We start from the raw sequence: 23,761 nt of genomic DNA on the forward strand, positions 1-23,761 counted from the left end.
ACACCTGCTCTTCTCCTGAACTCTGGAAGAGAGTAAATACGAAATAGCCGTGTAAATACTTCAATCTGACTAATTTTCTCTATGTCGAATAATAATACCTTGCGCACATGCGCAGTGCGGTGTTGTGTATGTTTTTATTTACGTCTTTCGTTTGCGCAGATGTTCTGTTTGGAATATACATAATGCACATATAAAGAAATATTTGAATCAGTTTGCAATGTTGAGGGTACAATATAAACTGCAATCAGACTGATGAAAGTTGGCGCATGTCAAATAAAATGTATAGAACAGGGGCTCTCCAGGAACTGTCATAAATAGTGTTATAAGGTTCTGTGTATAGGATTGGGAATGGACGGAACATAGAACCTTATGTATTACTAATTACAGTGAAGAAAGAAATATGCTGAGAAAGAAATAAAACCTTGTGATTCTTCCTAAAAAAGAAGGAAGTAATGAAATGAACATTAACAATGAAAACGACTGTGGAGAAAGAGGGATGGGGGGGAGAGAGAGAAGTAAGGCAGAAAGTTTTGGTAGTAGTGCACAGGTCCGCCCTCTGACTGTCTGTAAGGGGCTGATGCAGGCAGTGGGCCGGGCCTGGGGCCAGCTGAAGTCCATCTGCAGCGCTGCTTCACTCTTCCTCCACCTTTAATATGATTGATCAGCGAATGGAAAAGCAGAGGAGCAGGGCGAGCGCGGAGAGATCTTCACCTTTTACATTGAACCTGTCTTCCATTTCTCTCCTGATTGAATTTAAACTCAAACGAGCTTGATGTGAGCAAGGCAGGGGGGGAAACCAACCAAAAAAAATCACTTCTTTTTCCCTTTTCTCACCCTCACAGTGCACTTCTCCACTACATCACCTTTAATTTTTGTTGTTGTTGTTGCTTTTTCTTTTTTTTCTTTATTTTTAATTTTCTGGTACCTCCTTGGATACTTTGGCTTACAGCACGGCTTCACCTGGGCACGTCTTTTCCTGAAGTCTCACCAAACGACACCAAGATTTTCTTCTGCCAACTTTAACGCACGTCAGGGCAAAAAACCCAGAAAAGAACAGAACAGAAAAGAAAAATCCACCGACAGGGAAAAACAAAAAAAAAAGTCTGCTATCGCGTTAAAGTTACACAATGAGTCTCAAATCAGATTCTGAGCCGAACAACAATGTATCATTAGAGGAGGAGGTAAGGGAAAAACGCTACTCTTTAAAGTTTGTGTGTTTCTGCGGGACGGAGCTGATTAAGATGTCCGAACTGTGGGAAACTTTTCCTTCCTTATTTTTTTCTCGTTTTCTTAAACCTAGTTTTAACATTAAATATGATGTAATCCGTTTTCGATAAGATTTTTGCAGTCTGAATTTTTTTCCTTCCTGCTTTTTTTTTTTTCCCTTTAATTTATTAAAAATGTCGAAATGTCGGCATCCAGCGCGCAGGGTTTTGGCTCTTGAACGCAGCACAGGTGTGTGTGAGTTTTCATGGTCTCAGTTTTGTTGTTCAGAATTGTTTTGTTTTTACTTATTTGCTTGAGATAAGTAATGCGAGATGACAAGGAAATTGTTCAGTGTAGTTAGTTGATGATTAATCTCTAGTCTGATGGTGTAAGATTAACTCGATCTAGTTGAGTTAGCGCTGTGGACTGATTTTTAATCACTGAAAGTGTTGCATGAAGTCTTGACACCATGAGAGGAAGACATCATGAATTAGATTATGTTCTCACTTTCGCCTTGCTGTCTTTCACCTGGAAAGGTGGCTGCTGTGTACTAAAAGTATTAATCTAATAGGTGAAAAGTTTTAATTGTGGTGCTTGGGTTCAATTTATAAACCTTAAACTAGCTTTACAGCTGTTCTACATCTGAGAGAACCACAATGACAAGGAAAAGTCTAGTTTAGTACCCTGTTTAAACATTTGCTTGGTTTCGCTTTCATCAAAATGCAGTTTATTATGCTGTTATTGTAATCTACATTTTAAACAAGAATTTCCTGCTTGTTTCGATTAAAAGATTTAGATCTTTGGTTAAGTAATTACTAATGTAACTTCACTCTCAGCAGCAGCAAATATTATGTTAAAAAATATTAAATAAAGTGAGTAATCTGTGAGAAGCCTGTGAATTAAGGTGTTAAGGTGAATGTCTTTTAGGTCATATAGTAAACTGTACTTGTTAAAATGCTCATTGAAATTCAAGCTGGAAAGAACATGTCTGAATGGACTGAAACCTTGTCCAGTCTTCCTGTCACCTCTGGCCCCTGCACTGGAGGGATTTCCTGCTGCATGTCTGCTCAGTTTAGTTTTCCCATTATTCTGTAGGAGACCAAAAGCCACCAGTCTTTCTCCAGGACTGCAGTCCGTTCGTTTTAACCTGTGGATCAAATCACGGTGCAGATATGCATGATGTTTATCATGTTGCACTGAATTTTTTATAATAGTCATAAATTCAGTTTGTCTTGGAATACCAATTGACCGTACTCTTTCTTGTTCCTGTACAGTTCTGCTGTTTTGGTCTGTCAGCATGGTTCTGGGTAGAAATGATCCTAAGTATCTGGAGTTTTGTAGAGTTCATTGTTTAGGGTGAGGATATTGCAGTGCTGAAGCTCTGCTAAAAATGAGGCCAGATGCTGCATTCTCTCCTCCAACTCTCATGAATGTGCGTTCTGGCTGTAACAGGTGTGTGTGACTTGTTTTTGAGTCTAAAAAAGACATGGGAATATGAACATCTAGAAGTATGTTTTGTCAAACTAGATTCATAGCATTTTTGTGTTTTCAGGTTTATTCAGCAGGTTCTGCAGTAGTTTAGCCTTTTTTCCTTGTCATTATCATAAAACACATTGCTCATGTTTTACAGTGGATTCCATTTGAAAAAGTTCACAAAGGCTAGAGCTTTAATGTTTGTGTCCAGTGTTTGTAAGGTCACTTGCGCTGACTCACTGCGAGAATATCCCTGGCTTGGTGTCCTCTCAAACGAAGGAAATGATGACTTCTTTCCAGTGTGTCCTGAATGTGCCGGAAATGATGCATTTAGAAATATGAAGCTTGGGTCGAGGTTTGAAATGCAGATGTGTGGCTGGGTTTCTACAATATAATCATTTATTAAATTCTGTTTTCTTCTTTAAAACAAACAAACAAACAAAAAAAAACAAAACAAATTTTTTGGATGTTCTCCCACCAATCTCTTTGTGTGAAGCTAAAGGTATAACAGGGGATAGACTTCAGCAGCCAACACTATTTTTTTTTTTTTCCTTTCCCTCCCAAGACGAGAGTAAGAAAGAAACCTATAAAATATTCGTGCTCAAGTGTGTGTATAGTATTTTATTCTTTTAATATCTGGCAAAAGAGCGCACCACGATTCCTGTTTTATGTATAATTTTCCCAAATGTGTGTAAATCAATATTTTTCTTTTGTGCTCAGGAAATTTCCCACTGAGCCTTTATAGCTTTTCCAATCACTATTTCACTATTTGCTTCATCTGATTCATTTTGTAGTGAAATTTGACTTTTCTGCCTTCCACTGCATTGAAGCAGGATTTCTTTTTCATTCCCCGTAGAGAGATTCTTGCATCCACAAAACACTTTTCCACGCTCAGTTCGCTCACTCACACTTGGTAGCCGTGCACACACTTAATGTCTTCACTTAACTAACACAGTTTCTCATGATTTTTGTGTACAGTCAATCTTAAATACTGAACTAAAGCTACAGGAAAATGGAGAGTGTTTCTGAGAAAATAGCAAGGGAAAAGTTGCAAGCGAGCAGGACTGAAGGTAGTTTGAAACTTGATTAATACACAGTATATATTATATTTTTTCAGGTACTGTTATTGTTCCACAAAATCAAATTCACAGTAAAAGCACACTTTTACGAGACTCTTATTAGCCCATTGCATACTCAAAGTTAAAGGACACGATTTTTATTGTTTGTGTTTTGTGGTTACTGAGGCATTTTCATCTTCTAGGTACGCACACTTTTTGTCAGTGGTCTGCCGGTAGACATCAAGCCGCGGGAGTTGTACCTGCTGTTCAGGCCGTTCAAGGTATTCGAACAACCGAGTGCTCTGAAGTAACACACTTCTCCTTATCTGGAATTTTTCCTGATGTATATTTGGTGTGTGTGTGAAAGGAAGAGAGAGAGACACACACACAGCTATGTTTTTGTATAATTAATCCACTTTGGGTTTAACTATATTCTGTAAAGAGTCATGTTTATCCACAAATATAATTGTATTATTTCTGATCCATTTTTTTTTTTACAGGGATATGAAGGCTCACTTATAAAACTCACCTCGAAGCAGGTAATATTTATGAATTACATTTACTCTTCATTTTCCAAGCATGTCTTTTGAGAAATGCAGTTTCTACAGTTTTTCTACTGTTTTTTTTTGTCCTCATCATAAAACACCTTATTAACATCATAAAACACTACTGATATTAAATGGAAAGATGCTACATGTTTACTCCATCAATCTAAACCTCCCTCTTTGTCTTTCAGCCCGTTGGCTTTGTTACCTTTGACAGCAGGTCTGGAGCCGAAGCAGCGAAAAACGCATTAAATGTAAGTAACTGTTCGGTCGTCTGTAAGTAAATGTCTGCGGCAGTGAATACTGAATACTGAATTATTGATTTAGTTCCCCGCCTTTTGCACCATATCTCACTTCTTAAAGTTTGTCTCGATGCCTCAGTGCCTCTCGTGTCTAAATAAGTTTGCTTCACTCTGTCCCTAAAAGTGGAAAGTTCCATGACGTCACTGGTTTGTTGGCTTAGTTTTTAAAAGCTCTCAGTGCTGTCAAAATACAGCAGATGTCTGATTCTGTATCTGTTAAGCCTGAAAAAGGTACGTCGCCTCCGAGTCTCTGATGCTTCATGACTTGATCACTGCAGTGGCGCTGAACAAACTGATCAGTCTGCTGCTTTCACATGGTTCTGCTGCTAGAATATAAATGACCGCTGCTGTTAATGTTCTGCTTCTTCTCTATCACATGAATAAAGATGGTCATGGTTTGAACCGCACTGCTTTCACTGTTTATTAGAGTAACCCAAGATCACACTCGCTGAGAACTGACCCTCAAGCCCTTTTGGTCTGCTACACTGTCCTGTCTTTATTTATTGATTTATTTATTTATTTTAAAAAAGGGCATTCGCTTTGACCCGGAGAACCCTCAGACACTGCGTCTGGAGTTTGCTAAGGCTAACACCAAGATGGCAAAGAGTAAGCTGATGGGCACGCCGAACCCTTCAAGCCTGCACCCAGCTCTCGGGGCTCACTTTATTGCACGTGATCCATGTGAGTACGTTAATCTGGCTTTTAATACACACTCGTATGTTTTTCTTCAACATTCTGCCAGAGCTACCATTATCATGCTATGTATACGATGCTTAGGGTTCAGATTGTCTTTCTGCACTGATGTAGGAACATCTCGATGTTGAATAATAGTGATGGACCAAAACTGCTTAGACATTACGTCAGGGAAAATGATGAATCTTACAGCAAATTGGGTTAGGAAAAAGTATTTTTGTAACTGGTGACATTTACATCACCAGAATTGAAGGATTTTCCTTTTTGTTAGCACTGCTATGATTTTATATTTGTGCTTTGTGTTTATTAGAGTTAAATGTATTTTGTGTGAAGGATAAAAAATTTAAGCTTAATAGCTTTTAAAGTTTGATGTATTGGCTGATTCTTAAGGTTTCAGAAAGTGATATCGTGTCATTTCCAGTGTGAAGCTGACTTATTGTGTGTAAAACAATTGACTGGTTGTTTTGACGTATAAAGAGGATTTTGTGTCTTATTATTTTTCTATTAATTCTGTTCATTGTTGTGTTCTATGTTTAAAAAACAAAAAACACAGCATATATGGACAAAATAGGGAGACTTATGTGTTGCGCACTTCAGACTACATGTGATTGGCTGTTCCTAATGTTCAGTGTCTTTACTCTGCAGATGATCTGACTGGTGCAGCACTGATCCCAGCATCCCCAGAGGCATGGACACCGTATCCCCTCTACACCACTGAGCTGACCCCTGGCCTGCCGCACACAGCCTTCACCTACCCTGCAGCCGCTGCAGCCGCCGCTGCCCTGCACGCCCAGGTGAGGGAGCAACCGGTGTGTTCCTCTTCCTTTCCTTTCAATCACATGCTGTACTGATGAACCTGTACACCTGCTACTCCCTTTTAGTTTTAGCTGCAGGATGAAGGACTGTGTACACTTTCTTTCTGAATATGTACATCAGCGACTGAGGAATGAACGTGAGCAGGTCTGCTGGTTCTGGGAGCTTTCTCATTTGAGTGAGGGGTTTATTGATCTCTGTTACACAGATAGATATATGTGTATTCAACACATCTGTTAATACAGATCAATGTAAATCTTCCGGCTTCATCCTTATATCAGTGTTTTCTGTGTTGTCTGTTAGTAGTCCTCTGGGAATGAGTAACGAACCTGCTTTCCCAATATATCTCTCAAGGAAAAAAATTCCCTCCATTTGCCAGTGTTGCTAAGGGCTCACAACAGAGAAAATCTGTTTTTAATTGTGCCTCAGCTTGGATTATACGCTGGTTGTTGAGTGAATCTGTGGCCGGTGGGGGCCGGTTAAACGTTAGCCAAAGAGGCATGTGTTTGGATTTTTACAAGCTACTAAAACAGTACAGAAAGAAGCTGAGATGACTTTTGTTCTACAGACAAATAATGCTTTCAGTCTACATACTGAACTGATGTTTTAATGTTGTAATACAGCCAAGGAATTGTTCCTAAAAGATGATCTCAAATGATGTTTTTTTTCCTTTTCAATTTGTATATATTTTTTTCTGTTTTAAAGCTCATGTCAGCTATCATGTGTTTTTTTTTTTTTTATTATTATTTAACTATCAATTAATTAAATAGAATAAAATGGTATCCAAGCCAAAATAACTGATTTTACAATCTTGCTCATACTCTGGATTTTGTTATACTGTTTTTTTTTTTTTTTAATATTTAATGCTGTTCACTGCCACGTGTAATTGAATGTGACTGGTCTAACAGATTCATTCTGTCTTGACGGATCAGGTTTATTGATTGAACGGGCAAATTGTGCCTTCTGTTGCTATGGCAATGAGGCAAAGTAGAAGTAAGGTCACAAATGAAGTGGATGACTTGAGCTCTTGAAAATGTCCTCTTGTCATGTATTTCACTTAAACTGATTTGGTCCATCATTCAAATTATCTTCTACAAACCTGCAGGGTTTTTATTCATTTTAAGGACGAATGATTGTTCTTAATGAAGGTTTGGTCATTTCAGCAGTGTTTGGACACTGCGAGTGGTTTGGTGTTTGAATGCTGATGTGCTGTGAAAGGCCTTGTCCTCTGGGTACAAGCTTTAGGGGAGTTGGAGACTAAAGAGGATTGGTACTTAGTCCTTTAATCTGTTGCCAAAATCACATGCACAGGTGAAAGCTGGACATTTATGCAAAATGTCTGACTTGGGGGAAGGTGGGATGGGGGGGAAGCACAGCTATACAGATCCAAAGTCCAAAACTTCATTGCAAGGTTAAATAATTTTCATGGTCAAGAGAGCGTTCACTAAACACAGTCTAGTTTGAATGACTTACTGGTGCATTTTTAAGGATTTTGAGGATGAAACGCCTTGTGTGAAGGTCCATCATGCACCGTTTACCTCATACAGGTCATCTCCACTTTATAGAACGCAATCTCTGCCTAACTGAGAAGAGCAAATTTCTCAGATTCTGTTGTAGTCTGCTGAGTGACTTTATAATTATTCTTTAATTCAGGGTTAGGTTTACTGGTTCACTGGTTAGGTTTCGTGGTGTTTGTCAAGATGTGTGCTGGAAATTATAAAGCAAGCTTGTGTATTCTCTTGCTTTTACTGAGGATCACAGTCACACACTAAAGCTACGTTCACGCATAGTCGCTGGACTATGAAGTCGCCAGCAGCTGTTCCTACTACTGGTTGCCATAGTAACAACGTTTATCAATGGGTGGAACAACTAGCATTCCGAATCAGTTTTCTTGCAGATAAAATAAAACATTCTGGAGGAGGATTTGGTGTTTGTGGGAAAAAGAAAAAAAAAAAAATCCAGCAGTGTGTGCTCCTTACCATGGATCATGTGACCTCTTCTGTCTTCACTCACAATGTACTGAGTCGCTCCATATCTGAATAAAGTTCCTCAACTTTGAGGCATCACTGGTCACGCCCATATCTAGTCACCAGTGGTCAAGTCACTCCTGTCACCACCAGCTCTCCTTACAAATGTAAGGTCTCTGGTCACTTCGTCACTGAGAGTCGCTGCATGTTTGAATGTAGCATCAATAGCAGACACTACTAACAATAGTGTTTAAGCAAAATTCGGTTGAAATAGTTGAATTAATGTCTACAAAATAAACTCCAATACAGAATGTAACTTTTAAATCAGCTGTGTCCTGACTTTGTAAGAAACAAAATAAAGATGTCATGCTACCCATGATGTCTCAGAAAAGTCTATTGTGACATCATTTATCACAATATCGATATCATCTTATTTTCTGTATTCTTTCTCACCTCTGTGTTTTGGTCATTTATAGATACTTGTGAATGATGCAAAATGTAGACAAGGTCCATGTTTAGAACTAACCCACTCATCATACCTGCTCAGAAACTGAGGGTTGGTGCAGCGATCTAACTAAACTTGGAGTTGGATTAATGCTGCGTTCCACTGACCTCGGAAATGAAGTCATGTTCAACCTCCATGCACTTGAACTGCAAAGTGCGGCAGAAAAAACCCCTGACGCTTCCATGTTACTCTTTTGTTATGCAGCCAACTGTGATGAGTGATGTATACTTTCCACTTAAAACAGTGAGCTGAACAGTGAACAATGTCTAGATGTTTAACTAAATTATTCTTATTTATATACAAGTACTTGCTTTAGATTAAAGTATTTAAAAACATTTAATAAATTACTTTTAAATAAAACATTAATAAAATGTGTATATAAAAATGTAAATACATAAGACATTTTTATTTAAAGATTTATTTTAATTTATTTGCTTTGTGACATGGCTTATCAGAGCAAATATAATATATACTTAGGTTGATGGTATCCTGAGTTTGTGATCTATTGAACCAGTGTTAATGTTTTCATTGATAGAGACTTGAAAGCACTCTTGTACATCATTCTGGATAAGAGCATAAATGCTAGAAATGTAAATATATGACCATTCACAATGTGTGCTTACAACAGGGTGGTGTATTTATTTATTTTCCCAAAAGCCCATATCTCCCTGAGATCTGGGTAGCTAATAATTAGAATATTCTTTAGTATTTATTAAAATGTGTGAGATTTCTGGGTTCTAAGCTGCTGTTCTGTCTCACAGATGCGCTGGTACCCCTCACCCTCTGACACATCACAACCCGGATGGAAATCTCGCCAATTCTGTTAAAAGTAGAAGAGTAAGTATCTCTAAATCTGCTGAGTTTTGGCTTTTAGTCTGTATGAACATGGACTTGTTTGTGTGTCTGTTGGTTCACTTCTCTCTCTCTCTCTCGGTGCTGCCGCTCAGTACATGCAGGTTCGTCCCTCCGTCCCTTCATCCCTTCGTCTCTCAGTAACGTGTACTGGGATCAACATTTAATTCAGTCAGATATATTAACAACAAAAAGTGTATGGATCGAAAAAATCGATTCTGGAGAATACTCTACTCTGAAGGACCCTGAACACAAAAAAACCCAGGATGTCTACAGCTGAGGTCCCATGGGCTAATGGTACAGTCTCCACTATTCAAAGCCACACCTGTGACGAGCCAATCATGTGCAGGTTGAAATTTTTCTAGCTGCTCCGTTGGTTGTGTTTGGGGGGGGTAAATCATTATGCATGTTGAAGTATAGTATATGGCATGAAATGTAGAATGCGAAGTTGTCAGGTTTGTTTGTTTTTATTCCCCCTCCTTGTGTTTCCTCCATTTGGTCAGCATTCTTGCTTCTGTGAAGATCTTGTATGATGTTACTCGCAAGGTAGAGGTCTACATCTTGTTACTATCAAGTCTCCTTTGTTGTTTTGTGTGTTAAACTAATTCCACATGCACTGGGTTAAATATATATATTTTTTCCTATTCTTTATGATTGTGACTGTAAAATTGTCCATGATGGACTAATCCTTCCGAGACGCTTCTCCTCAAGACCTCAAATCCATCGTCCCTGCTCTGGTATCTGTGCTTGTTAGAGTATATTTGAACAAAAAAAAAGTACAAGTATTTTTGTACATTTGTGTAATAATGAATATTTATGCATTTTTGTGAAATTAAATGAGTATATCTGTATAAGATGTTAAGTCTACCCTTGTTATTTTGATCTTTTTGTCTCAATCTTGTTTTGAAGTAGATAAGTGCAATTTTTTTTTCCGTGTGTGTAATACTGACCTACCCAGACTTGGCAGTACTAAATTTAATGAATGAAATGGTCTGCTAACATGAGATGTTTAAAAGTTATAATAATAAAAAAAAAAAAAAACAAACAAAAAAAAAACAAAACAGTGGAAATAGGTTTTCCAGAATGTGAAACTGGATAATAAACAGTTTGATCTGAATCATCTTTCTGGATTTCTTTATGATGTAGAAAATGACACTGTTTTCCTCTTAAGGTCAAACACTGAGCTCTGAGCCAGAAATACATACAGTGAAAAAATGTTCTTGTTCATTTTCCATTTTAGGTCACTCTGCTCACTCGTATAATTCAGGATCATTCGAGAGACTTTTTCTGACATCTCCCCTGACTTCCTTTTTGGGCATTGTTCTTAGCTCATTTTAAGCTTCACCTTCATTTATGCTTCTTGAAGTCTTAAGTAAAGCTTATCTTCAAGTAAACTTAAGCTGCTATTTTTCTGCATACAGATTCCACAAAGACTGAGTCAGGAAGACACTTTATACAACTCTTTACACAGTATTTGTACAAATGGGTCAAATACACTGAGCACGAAGGATCTATTTTTACGCTCTGTTTGTAGGAATGCTCCAGGATTGATTGCAGGACAATGAAAGCTGAGAGGAAGTATCTCAGAAAAGCTGGGCTGAAAAATGCTGGAGCATTCGCTCAAATGTGTTCGACACAGGAACTGTACATGCACTATATCACTAATGTTAGAAGTGCCTGAAACTGAAAGCTACTGAAAATGTGTGTGTCTCGAAGGTGTAAGTATGCTAACATACTGTTACTGTAAGAAATGTGTTCCCTGTTCTTTTGACTTTTTCAGGAATTTCCTGATGTTGGAAAATGATCCCTGAGAGAGAGAGAGAATGAGTATGAGTAGGTAACAAAAAAAAAGAGACACCCTTATCCAGAGCGGCTTACGTTTATCTCCTTTTTATACATCGAGCAGTTGAGGGTTAAGAGCCTTGCTCAAGGGCCCAGCAGTGGCAGACTGGTGGACCTGGGATTCAAACTCAAACTTCTGACCAGCAGTCCAACACCTTAACCAACATCCCCTTAATAGGGTTAATAGATACTACTTATTTATTGAAGAAGCTGTGAGTGTTATGGCTCACTTTACTGTCTTGATTCAGTCTGTTTAAAGGTATCATCTGTAATGTTTAAAGTCTTTCTAGCTTTATAATACTGATTTCATTCCAAATATATGCACCATAGACCTGTGAACAAGCCATCCCAGTAGTTGTTTTTACATTTTTCCAGCCCTGTAAGTATCACCATGTACGTATACTGTATATCTCAGCCTGTATATCTCTATATCCCTGTAAAGATGATAAATAAACTGAACTTGACTCTTGAGGTCAGCCATACTGATATTCATCCAGCTTGAACCATGCACAAAATGGAGATGGAAATGTTAGGTTATGTGACACATTTATGTTAATAATTTACAAAATCTAATTGTACCACTACAGCAGAGGAGCACTGATGATTTCAGTAACATGGGCTAGCTCATTTTTCTACTAGGATGACTGCTTATATTAGTGACTGGTCACTAGCTAGCTCATTTATTGTAGTGACCTAACAGTTTAGCTCTTCAGCCAGACAAAAGATGTCCTGTTACAGAACCGTTTGTGTGTGTGTGTGTATGTGTGTGTGTGAAGCAGCTGGTTGATTAAGGATGTAGGAGGTTCTCTCTGCTCACTGTCAGAACAAATTAATTTAAAATCTCAACTGTTCTCATTAACACCCCCAGCACACATACACAGTTTTCGTGTAGTTTCTTTGTGTCAGGTCACGGTAATATCTGATGTAACCAATTATTACAATATTTGTCCAATAATGACAAACATTTTTAAAAGGAATGCCAAACCTCTTTATTACAATATGGCTAAAAGTTCATGAGGGGCAATGGTGCTGTGGGTCATTTTCTATTTGTTTATAACTCATGTCTGACGAAATATATGGGAAAAGAAATTGAACAAAGGAGAAAATGTAAGAAATATTCTATAGCTCTATAGTATAACATGTCTAATCTGATATATTGTAGATGTGCTCATATGTTACAAGGACCAAGTTTCATCAAATTTCATCAAATTTAAAGAAGTCAACTTAAGTCAAGTTAACTTAAATTAAAATCTGTTATTAGCAGACATAGTAGCTCTCTGTATGTTCATATTAGAGAATTTTCACATCATATAACAGTATTAGAAAATATCTCATCTGAATCTCCATCAGATCACAGTCTAATTTTTCCAACACAGATCCATTTCAAGTGGAGGTTTGCGCAGCACATTTTATTTTTAATACTATCTTATTGGGTACAAAAATGATATAAAAGACGTTTTTTAAACCACAGTGAACAGAAACATGATAAAGAGTCGCATACATGCTTTGAATTTGAAGAACACTAGCATTTAATTTATGAAAGCGCGCCTCCGGCTCAATTAGTCAAGAAATATCGCCATCTAGCGGCGACAGCTTGTAGGTTTCCTTTTTGTCAGTATGTGTAACTAGTGAGACTTTTGCAGCATTAATTAGAAATGAATTATTATTTAATTATCAACTATTTCCTGGACATGAAATGATGTTTTTAAAACTATATAATAGCAATGTAGTAGATTAATATGTGAGTGAGGGTTATTGTATTGTTGACAATACAATGGACTCGTCAAGCTGAACTCAGCTGTATGCAAAGTAGAAGTAGCAGCTGCATAAAGCTGACCAATCAGAACACGGGAGCGAAGGTGCTGCAGTCCGACTGGGAATAACGGCCCGCATACATAGTTCAGTTTGCTATAAGTTCCTGGTGCGTTCCTCCCATTAAAATGATTCGAGTTTCTATACAGCAAAATGTCGGTTCTCTGTAATGTATTATGTGTACAACTTTAAAAACACAAATGAAAGGAGAACGTTTAGCCTATAACTCTTGATGAGATGCAAGATGAGCGAGCAGCGTGCAGAAGCGCATGCAAAAGGAAGTTAAGTTAAAAGATCCAAATAAAAAGCATCTGTTGTCTTTTTTAATTCACCAATCTGTGTAGCAGGAACAAAATAATATAGTATATATTCTAGACTTTCCTGATGAAAACAGTAAAGATCATCTCTCCTTTGTGATTATTAGGAAATCGCTTCACTCTGTTTCTCTGTACTGGCGACATCTAGCGGCCAACTGCTGAACTGCTACACGGGTCTTTGTTTGGCGGTCCAATAAGCAATTGTTTACATTTGTGGTCCAAATATCTCCAAAGTTCACTAGTGTTTTTGTCTCTTAAGATATGTTGTTTTGTTGTTGTTGTTGTTGTTGTTGTTGTTGTTTTTTTGTTTTGTTTTTTTACATATCTAAATGTCTCTTTTGTTTCTATTTCTACATTGCAGATATACTTCGATCGTTTGTGTTATACCACCTTTATATATATAGTGAGTTAATTATCTGACATAAATAGTCAGATAATTAACTCACCTTTTTTCCCTAAAGTTGAGTTGAGTATGATAGAGGGTAAAATACTCAAATGTGAAGGGCAGAATAGGTAACTCTGAGGTATTACTGTGTAAGGGTTTTGTCGTAATTGTTCGTTCATTTCTTTCTTTCTTTCTTTCTTTCTTTCTTTCTTTCTTTCTTTCTTTCTTTCTTTCTTTCTTCATTCATTCATTCATTCATATATATATATATATATATATATATATATATATATATATATATATATATATATATATATTTATTTATTTATTTATTTATGTATGTATGTATGTATGTTAGCACTATGTAGTCTTGTGTATATTTGGAACCCCGGGCTGTGTGCTGATTTTAAACAGACGCTACAGAGGTGAAAAGTCGCTTCATTTCATTGAGAAGTTGGTTTATTTTTTTGTTAAGGGGACACAGAGGGGCAGTGGGGGGGGCAGGGGATGATCGTCACGTGACCTGTGTGTGAGTGCGCGCGCGTGTGTGTTTGTGTGTGTTGATGCCGCTGAATCTCTTGTGTGTGTATCTATCTGTGCCTGCTTAAACCGCTGAATTTCTGTATCTGTGTGCGTGTGTGTGTGTGTGTGTGAGAGAGAGAGAGAGAGAGAGATCGCATGCGAGAGCTTCCCTGCAGAAAGCGCAGTGATGTCCACCAGCTCAGCCTTTAACGATGAAAAAGGAGGCTCGTCTACCGTGGCAGAGCCCGAGTATGGCCACGACCCGGCCAGCGGCGGGATCTTCTCCTCCGACTACAAGAGGTGAGGGAGTCGTTTTCATGCTCGGCTTTTTTATTGTTATTATTTCTCATTTGAATGATCCTGGAGGGGGTTGTGGAGCAGGAGGAGGAGGAGGCGCGAGATGATGGCGACTTCCTGCTGCCAGATTGACGAGCTAATACCGTGTTTACTGTGTTCAGTGATCTGAAAAACAAACGCACGGGATACAGAATATGACCTTTGCTAAACCATTAAAAGGCTTTTGTTGTGAGTTGGTGTTTCCGGTACGGGCCTGTTGTCACGGATACAACGAGGCCTAATCGCTCCTGGGATTAGCATCTCCGTGATTTCACCTTAACGCAAGTACACGTCTGTTGTGTTCAGACCATCAGACCAGAGTTAAGTTAAATCCCTTCTAGTGTGTGTGTGTGTGTGTGTGTGTGAGAGAGAGTGATGTAGCTGATGTTGAGCAGTGTTTCAGGACTGCAGGGTGGACAGCTCTCAAAGTCGAGCCCGGGCCGCGTCCCAATCCCACACAGATCATACTACACACTATTCTCACAACACACCATGTCGCCATTTCATTCAGTTACTGCTTCATTCAGTTAGTGCTACTCCAGTCAGTCACGCTGTTTTGATATTAAAATGTTGGACTGCAGTATACCTTTGAGCTATGCTGCTGTCCTGCTATGGTATAAACATCCTGCTGCTTTCAAAGTTTCAAAAATCGCTGTGTAAATAGCCAGGAGCTTTATCATTCCAGTCCTACACTGTTGCTGGTGATTTTTCTGCTTAAGAGACAGCTTTGCAGGTTGTTTTAGGTTTGCATTGGTCTTCCATCATACAGGGCTGAAGCTTCTGTAATTTAGGTGCTTTTTTCTGACAAAGTGTCCGTGTGTGGGTTTAAACACACAGAGGAATGACAGCCAGTCATCTTCCTGTAATTACAAATGGGTATTTTTTATGTACATTTGGTGATGAAACATTAATCCAGTAAAGGAAACCAGTGGGTCAACATTGTCTTCTTTTTATCAATGGTTATTAGAATATAATAATAATAAGAAGAAGAAGGAGAAGAAGAAAAAGAAGAAAAAGCAGCAGCAGAAGGAAAGAAGAAGTTTATTTATATAGTGCCTTCCTTATACCCAAGGCCACTGAACAGCAAAAAAACCCAGAATGCACACAAATATCATTTGGGGACAAAAAAAAGAGATGCTAAAATATCTGTTCCATACACTGACCAGTCTGAATTTTTGGGACAGCCAGGAGACCACACGTTTTTCTAAACTCTGATTCATTTACTGCATTTGGCAGACACCCATATCTATTTAGATGATATAGATATAGATATATCTATGAGATTTAGATGATATAGATATAGATATATCTAAATGATATAGATCATTTATTTCATTTATACAACTGAGCAATTTAGAGTTGAGACCTTGTTCTGGGGCTCAGCAAGGCAGCTTGGTGGTGTTGAGATTCAAACTCACAACCTTGCACTGCACTACCACGTCCCCATGATAGGGGTAGGATTGTTACTTTTCATTTATTTTATTTATTTAATTTCATTCATTTCATTTCATATTTACTCAAAAAATTAAGTCAAATAAATATAAGGAATGTCAAAAGATATCATCAGTTTTGCAAATACTGAATGCCCTTGCATTTAAGGTCAATTAAGTGGCTTCAGGATAATTGTCTGTAGTCGTATCAGAGTGTGTTGGATCTGATTTCTGCTCTGTTAAGACATCAGGTCTTTATCTGATTAAAGAAAGTCTCAGCAAATTCACTCCTATTTTGAAACTAGGATGTATTTATATTTATATATAATCAAGTGGTGATGGTAGTGTGGGATGATTCATAATAATTTCATTGTATAGATAAATTTTAGACAATAGAGTAATTAAAGACAATAATTTCATTGTATCGATAGTTAATATACATAATATAGATGGGGACTATTTGACAATGTGTTGGTAAACTGGCCTCAGAGACGCCAAATAAACTATATTTTATGTTATTTTATTCACATTTAGCAGTGATAGTTCCTCCCTTTGCCAGGAGAGAGCACTAAACATCAAGCTTATGGTGCCTATAGTGGTGTTTTAGATGTGCAGAGATCTGGCCTGAAGAGCTCAGTTCAATATATACAGCTAAATCCTCAATACGTATATATATATATATATATATATATATATATATATATATATATATATATATATATATATATATATATATATATATATATAATGTATGTCTAAAAATACTTGTGGGTCAAACATCATCTATTCATCCCACTTGGACTTCAGAAGGCAGTAGGTTGAGGATGGTGATCAGTATATTCACATGATGGGATTAGCATTTTTTCACTGAGATTTATTTTCCCCTTACTGGGGTGTTTTTGCCTCTTTTATCTTAAGGGTCACAGCCCTGATAATCTCAAGATGCCCTATAATCAGGATCTTGAGTTTAATGTGCCACATTCTCTCAAGTTCCTCTTTCAGGTCCTGATATTTTACCTGATTTTCCAGTGGAAGTTACTGTCACTTGGAATTGGAACGTTATTACCTCTGCTTTTAATGCCTCCTCCACTGAGTGCTGGGGTAATATGTTTCCAGGTTGTCTGTTTATCTGTCTGTCTATCTAACTGTCTATCCTTCCACCCATCCTTCCACCCGTCCTTCCACCCATCCATTCACCCATCCATCCGTCTATCCATTCAGGATTCTTGTTAGAGCAGTTTCTCAAAAATGTGTGTTTGAATATTGATATTTCTGGTGGTGGTGAAAGCATCCACATCAACACTGTTGGCATCAGGTTTGACTTGCTTCTGCTTTGCATCTAACACATATTCTAAATTTTTAATATCAGATGGCATCTCATGACCAACTGGCATATGGATATGAGTTGAGAGGACCTCTCATGCTCTCCACCACTGAGCTTGCGAAGTTAGCTGGAGTGCATTAACACACATGGGGCTGGAATTGGGTTTCCAGCCCCTTTGTGGAAACAGAGTGTATCAGCCAACTAAAACCGAGGGCTGAAACTATCGAAAGAAATGTTCTGACACACTGTCAGGGGTTGGTCTGTTGTGTTTGGACATTGTGTCTGTCAAATACATCAGTGACACCTTCTGCTTTGCATGAAATCTCTAAAAGCTTTTCAAGGTTGAGGACAGTGACCCAGTAGTTCAGGAGACACTCCTGAATTCAAATGCCTCTAGATCATGGTCCTTGTATGTTCTTAAGTGAAACAGTTACACAAATGGTATATATCATCTTGATCCTCAAGATTACTGCCTGGTTTCTAGATTACTGACCTTCCAGCAGGGAATCCTGGAAGTCCCTGTCTACAGTGAAGGTGTATGTAAACTTGTCAGAACCTTTCTGAAGGTAACATGGTGCCGAGTGTGGGATCTTACCCTGATACTGGAGTCCCTTTAGACCAAAGGGACTAGATGACCTGGATGACTAGTGGAGTGCCTTTGTGGTTGAATGCAGGGATTCAGGCCAAATTCACATCACCTATTATTGATAACCAACTGATAGATGTAGATAGCATTCCATTAGGGTGAACCTGCTGTGTATTTCCTGTTATGCCCAGTATGCACCCTTTGGTACTATTCAATCACAGATTGACCTTCCTCAGAGTGAAGGCACGAGAAGCCTAACCCTTACCATGATATGCTGCACTATGTTGCTCCAGGAGGTGCTCATCTCTGAACAGCTCTCCTAATGTGAATCAGTGCCTAATCCATTGGGTGAAATATTAGGCTAGAACTCCAGATAAGATCTGGTTGACACTTAGTGAAAAGGTTCCAGGGAAACTATGGCTGCATGACAGCACTATTTATCCTGTGTATGTTATTAGCATTCTACAGGATCTTGGTGGCTCTTTGTCCAGCCCTTTTGCCTTCCTTATAAATATTTCTGTATCTAACTACACCAGCCTCAGAGGAATTGGTGTAAAAATATATATAAAGGTTCTTAACAGAAAATCAGATAAATATTATAGACAGATGTGCTGCTTTACTTTAGTTAGAGTTTGTTAGCTATCATACCTGCTCAAGACCAAGTGAAATCATCACGAACATTAGCAACTACAGCGTGAATTTGAAATCTTTACAGTAATCACTTCAACCTGTAGAACAAGTAAACAGATTTAGCGAAGGAGAAGACAGGGTTTTTTCTTAGCAGTACAAAACTCATAAAATAGTTTGTTTAAATCATTTCATTAGTTTAGTCACTGGACAAGTGAAAGCCCCATAGTGTTTTTCCAGTCCCTGGTTAACTAGGTTAAGCTTCAACTAGTTGTGTTCAGCAGTTGAAGGTGGTACAGCATATCAGGCAGCAGGATTCAGAAACAGTTAAACCTACTGGAGATCTGATTATGTTTTTCATGTCCCAAATGAAAGATTTCCTCTTGTGAAAAAGGCAAGCAAGTTTTTTTAAACCTTTCTTTAGTTATTGTACCAGAGAATTGAAACTCTTTTGACCAACATATCAGCATATTAACTGGCTGGCAACTATAAATGACAAACTGATGACAAAGCCAGGACACATGTGACACGTGCTTGTTCCTCACACCCGGGATAACGATTTGTCCACCACTGTATAGCTAAATGTTTGACTTTGTTTGCTTTCTAATCAGTGGTGTATTTTAATTATACTAGAAAATGGTTCTCGAGGAACTGTGAATCTCACCTTGTGTATTTAGCTGTTTGTGGCAATACATTCAGTATGAATGCACATTTATACATTTACTTTGTGTTCTTCCAGGACAGTCATGTGTGAAAGCAGGAGAATTATTTAATTAGTTTCTGTTGTTTGGAGGTCAGTTTTTCCTTTGACTAGAGATGTTCATCTGCTGGTTAATTGGGGTTTTTTATTGGCACCCCATTGCTGTGTTTACATCTATTTCTGTGTGTGTGTGTGTTTGTGTGTGTTTGCCTGCGTGCATGTGTGTGTGTGCGTGCGTGTGTGTGTGTGTGTGTGAAGAGAGATGGCTGTTTTACTGGTTCTAAAGCAAACATGGAGAAGGAGAAATCCTCCGATGCTGTTGCCTTAGCAACACACCCTTTTAAGCCTGGCTGGACGAACTGCACTGTATTTCCATCTGCAATCAACAAATGAGATTCATATTCCTCGGCTGATTAAAACAGGACTCTGTGCTGGTCCTTGCTGGCTGGATAACTCGCAGTGACAGAGAGCACCATGCCCCTTATCCAGTCTCTATGTGCTCTCTCTCACTCTCTCTCTCTCTCTCTTGCTGGATGGTGGTTTTATGCACTATGTGTTATGCAGTGTGTGTGTTAGGCAGTGTGTTATGGACTGCGAATGACAGAGTTGCTCTGTTGTTTCTCTCATCTCTTTCCCTCTGTGTGAATTCCACACCTATCTGTGAAAAGTGCATGCAGTGCAAACTGATGTGCTTGTAAAAGGGATCTGGTATAAAACGGAGCACAATTTAAAGTGCAGTAGTAAAGAGATGTAGAGAAGTCTTTGATATCAGAATAGTGTCAGCTGCTGGGGACATTCTTTGCCTTTTTTTAAATATTTTTTTTGTTTAGTTGGTGCCACCTACAGTTCAGTATGCAGCACAGGATGATGTATACTCTATTTACTGAGAGATATGAGTGTGTTCAAATTGCTTTCTTGTATCAGGAATCAATCCTCCATTTGCGCTAATATTGAACCATGCTCTTTTCTAGCTGTTAAGCCGCTCTGTTTGTGTTTCTTAATAAAACACGGTGCCATCAGGCAGATGATTGTGAACAGGGCTGCTAGAGCTGAGTCATGTCAGCGTGAGTACGACAAAAGGGAGGGGGAGAGAAAAGGAAAGAGACAGTGACATGGATAGAAAGAGAGAGAGAGAGAGTGTGTGTGTACAGAGAAATAAAAATGGAGAATGGTGAATGAATGGGAAAAGCGAGAGGAAATATGTTGGAGAAAAGAGCGAGTCTGAGAGAGGGAGGGAGGGAGAGGGAGAGAGAGAAAGAGAGATACAGTGTGATAGTGTTGTAAGAGGAGAGTAGAAGGGAGGGGTGTGCTAACGTGGCTGGGGCGGAGGGGCAGAGCAGACCTGTGAGATCTCTAGGCTGCGCTCACATGCAGTTGCTTCTGAGCAGACGGAGAATAGGTTTTCTCCCAGGAGAGACTCACGACACATCGCCGTTCCTCTCCGCCAGACGTCCGCACTGTGCAAGGAGATCCTTCACTTCAGTGACATGTGAGGAAGAGGCTTGATTGAGCACAACAGCAGCAGCCGCAGCAGCAGCAGCAGCATCTTCCTGCCGTTCACCCTGGAGGTTTGAGAGTTGATATTTGTCTACAGAAATACCTCACTCCAAAAACCTTGCATCAGTACACAGAGAAAGGCCTGCCACAGGATAGGACACTGAGGATTTTTTTTTTCCCCAAAGTCGATGAGTTGCTGTCTTCAGCTGCCACGTTCGCAGATCCTACAGGTGGCACTCTGAGCAACTGTTGAGGTGTGTATACCTAGAGCCTGTGGTGATTGTTGCTGCTGCTCATGCGAGTCTCAAAAAGGTGTGAAAGCAAATCAGAAGAACACTCCTAACATCACCAATGAAGATGACACCGATGCAGAAGCTGCTCCAGCTGCCGGCCAATGCTGTGAACATTGTGAAGACAGTGCAGGGGGTAGCACAGGGCCAGGAGGAAGCACGCAGCCCTGTGCTCACCCCAGATGGTGGGCTGCAGAACTGGTACAGTGCTGTGCAGCCAGAGGAGCTACGCCACCTCCGTACCTCCAGCACAGCCGGAGGAGGAGGAGGAGGAGGAGATGCAGGAGAGGGGGGAGGCACTCAAGAGGAAGGGCTCCCTAGTGCTCAGACGCAACCCCTGCGGTAAGGACACACACAGATGCACTGAGCATTGCAGGATCACACACTACACAGGTTCTACACACTACTGCAATTAACTAGAGCTGGACATTTTGAGCGATTGTACAGTCAAGTGTTTACAGACAATGAGCAGTTCAGTGGTATATAAAGAGTAAAACGAAAACATGTCAATGCAGTTTAAATATTAATGCGCATGTAACTTTAAACTGCAACACAAACCAACATCAGTAGTGCTGTACAGCTTCATCTCACATAAACTACATAAGGTAAAAAGAATTGCTTTTGGAGCAAAAAGTTTTTATCTACAGTAATCCTTTCCTCTTTCCTCTGGCACTTCTACATGGACACTTTCTTCAACTTGTTTTCACAAGGAATCGATTTATTTAATCATCAAATCTCAAAAGACTTCCTCATCACTTTAATGATTATTACATAGGGCATAAAAGAACAGCATTAAAAGTCTCACATGGCAGGCACTCATACATTTTAATAAATATTAAATAGCGAGGCGGAGAAAGAGCCACTTGTCTTGTTTTCTGACAAAGTTTGCAAAGTTCTTAGTTAGTTTTAGAACGCTCGGTTTCATATGAGTTACTCCTAACCAATAAGGACCAGTTTCTTAAACCATTTTCAATCTCTTTTCACCTTAACACATAGCGAGGACATGAGGATCTTTTGAACACCAGCCAAAACAGTATTAGTGTGAAATGGGGGAAGGGGGCGGGGCTTTCAGTTAGCGTCAATTAATATCGTAGATTTTGAAACGCGTGCCCAGATGCTGATTGGCTCATGTGCTGTTTTTATTATATGGAAAAAAGTCAACTATTTTGCTTCATTTTGGCCTGATAAAGTCTTTTCATTATTTTTTTTGTTTTAGCACATCCCTTACTCACGCCCACAGCCTAAAAATCTGACTCTCATGAGGGAGACAAAAAACAAGCACCCTAACATAGTGTTTCAGCCATTGGCTAGATGTTTACATAAGCAGTAGTTGACTCTTCGTGCCCATCACTGTTCCTGAAGCAGCACTGCAGAGGTGCGTTAGTGTGGTGCTGAGGCCAGAGGATTAAAACAAGGCTTCAACAAAGAGTGCATTTCTGTGAGTTTCTCAGTTCGTGCCTGTGTAGTGAGTAGGTTTGTCACCAGTTTCACCGTCATGATGTAAGCTCAGATGTGTGCCGAAAAATAAGCTGGCTGAATTTATTTAATTTAAATGTGTACAGCAGTTCCATGTGATTGAATTGAGTCACATAAACACAATTCCTTTTCATTCATCCACCGTGATTTGATCGCATATATTCGAAGCACAGAATAAAACCAAGCAACTCCTGAGCTGAGACACGAACGCACAATGCTGGTGTTTCACAACAGACACATTACTGCTGTGCTGTTCTTTCAACCATAAATGTTTCACTTGCTTAAATTTAATATGACATCTTGTGAGATTCCAAAATATTAATAGTGCATTAATTGCTCATACTCACTCTACAGCGTTCAATCCACGAATTAAAAAACTTATTTCAATTAAACTTGATGTAAGCAACATTTTGTTGAGAAATCTAATAATTTTATGTAAACTAAGCGTACATATGCAAAAATATCCGTTTATTGCATTGCACTTAAAATTTTTCTTGTTTTTGTTTTTTCCTAAAATAGGAAAATTATCTGCTGATACAAGAAGAGCTGTTTTGAGCTTGAAATATAAAGTAGCAATAATTTATTTAGTATGGAATTTTAAAATCTATTTGACTATATTGACTATTTTCACTTGCTAAAATGTTTTTTATTATTATAAAGTATTTTTATTTTATTTTTAATTATTTTTTATTATTATTTTTATTTTTACTGTCTGCAACCCCAATTTTCCCCATTTTTCTAAAAACTCTTTGACTGAAATCCACTACTGTAAATCTTATAACTTCATTATGCACAGCAGCTTTCAAACAGCCAGAACATACTACAGCATTGCTGACCACTATTAAACCAAGCAACAATCTATTTTTGGCTAACAAGCGCTGCACGCTGCCTCGCTAATTTCTACCACCTTTCCTCACAGCCACACTCTCTCACCTTTCTTCTTTATTCTGCAGAAAGGTCTCAAAAGTAATGACAAAAATGCCTTTTAAGCAAGACGAACAATTCGAGAATTTTGTGTTTGTGTTCTATAGGCTTTTACACTGATGTGTTTATTAGTATTTATTACCACGACAGCGTGAAGCTGCAGTATTTTTAGACTAGTTTATGATTCTGTGAAAATGATTTCAAGCCCTAACACCTCTCACACTGAGTATGAAACACTCGGCGAGCGTAAATGTTAAGCTGACCAACACTCCTGGATAA

At 38.7% G+C, this 23,761-nt stretch overlaps 2 protein-coding genes across 11 annotated transcripts in view; both read left to right on the forward strand.

Moving 5' to 3' along the window:
• The first annotated feature begins 614 nt into the window (after positions 1–614).
• On the forward strand, positions 615–10,475 carry rbpms2a (RNA binding protein, mRNA processing factor 2a). 2 transcript variants are annotated; one of them, XM_058407965.1, is made up of 8 exons: positions 615–1,181; positions 3,941–4,018; positions 4,238–4,276; positions 4,474–4,536; positions 5,115–5,265; positions 5,923–6,086; positions 9,324–9,399; positions 9,510–10,475. In XM_058407965.1, the coding sequence occupies exons 1-7, from the start codon at positions 1,128–1,130 to the stop codon at positions 9,387–9,389; spliced, it is 615 nt and encodes a 204-aa protein (XP_058263948.1). In that variant the 5' UTR covers positions 615–1,127; the 3' UTR covers positions 9,390–9,399; positions 9,510–10,475. The 2 variants fall into 2 exon arrangements, with proteins under 2 accessions (XP_058263948.1, XP_058263949.1); XM_058407966.1 differs by having other exon boundaries at positions 621–1,181; positions 5,923–6,071.
• Positions 10,476–14,305: 3,830 nt separating this feature from the next.
• LOC131365060 (AP-3 complex subunit beta-2) overlaps positions 14,306–23,761 on the forward strand; it is a 44,098-nt gene continuing 34,642 nt past the window's right edge. For 3 of the 9 annotated variants that reach the window (XM_058408657.1, XM_058408659.1, XM_058408658.1), the window contains exon 1: positions 14,307–14,592. In XM_058408657.1, the coding sequence (XP_058264640.1) occupies positions 14,480–14,592 (113 nt within the window). In that variant the 5' untranslated portion in view covers positions 14,307–14,479. Of the gene's footprint in view, positions 14,593–20,584; positions 21,425–23,761 lie in introns of those variants that run through there. The other 6 variants (XM_058408654.1, XM_058408653.1, XM_058408656.1 and 3 more) reach the window with 5 other exon arrangements.

The sequence above is a fragment of the Hemibagrus wyckioides genome, linkage group LG14 (assembly GCF_019097595.1).
Source record: "Hemibagrus wyckioides isolate EC202008001 linkage group LG14, SWU_Hwy_1.0, whole genome shotgun sequence".
In the NCBI taxonomy this organism is placed as follows: domain Eukaryota; kingdom Metazoa; phylum Chordata; class Actinopteri; order Siluriformes; family Bagridae; genus Hemibagrus; species Hemibagrus wyckioides.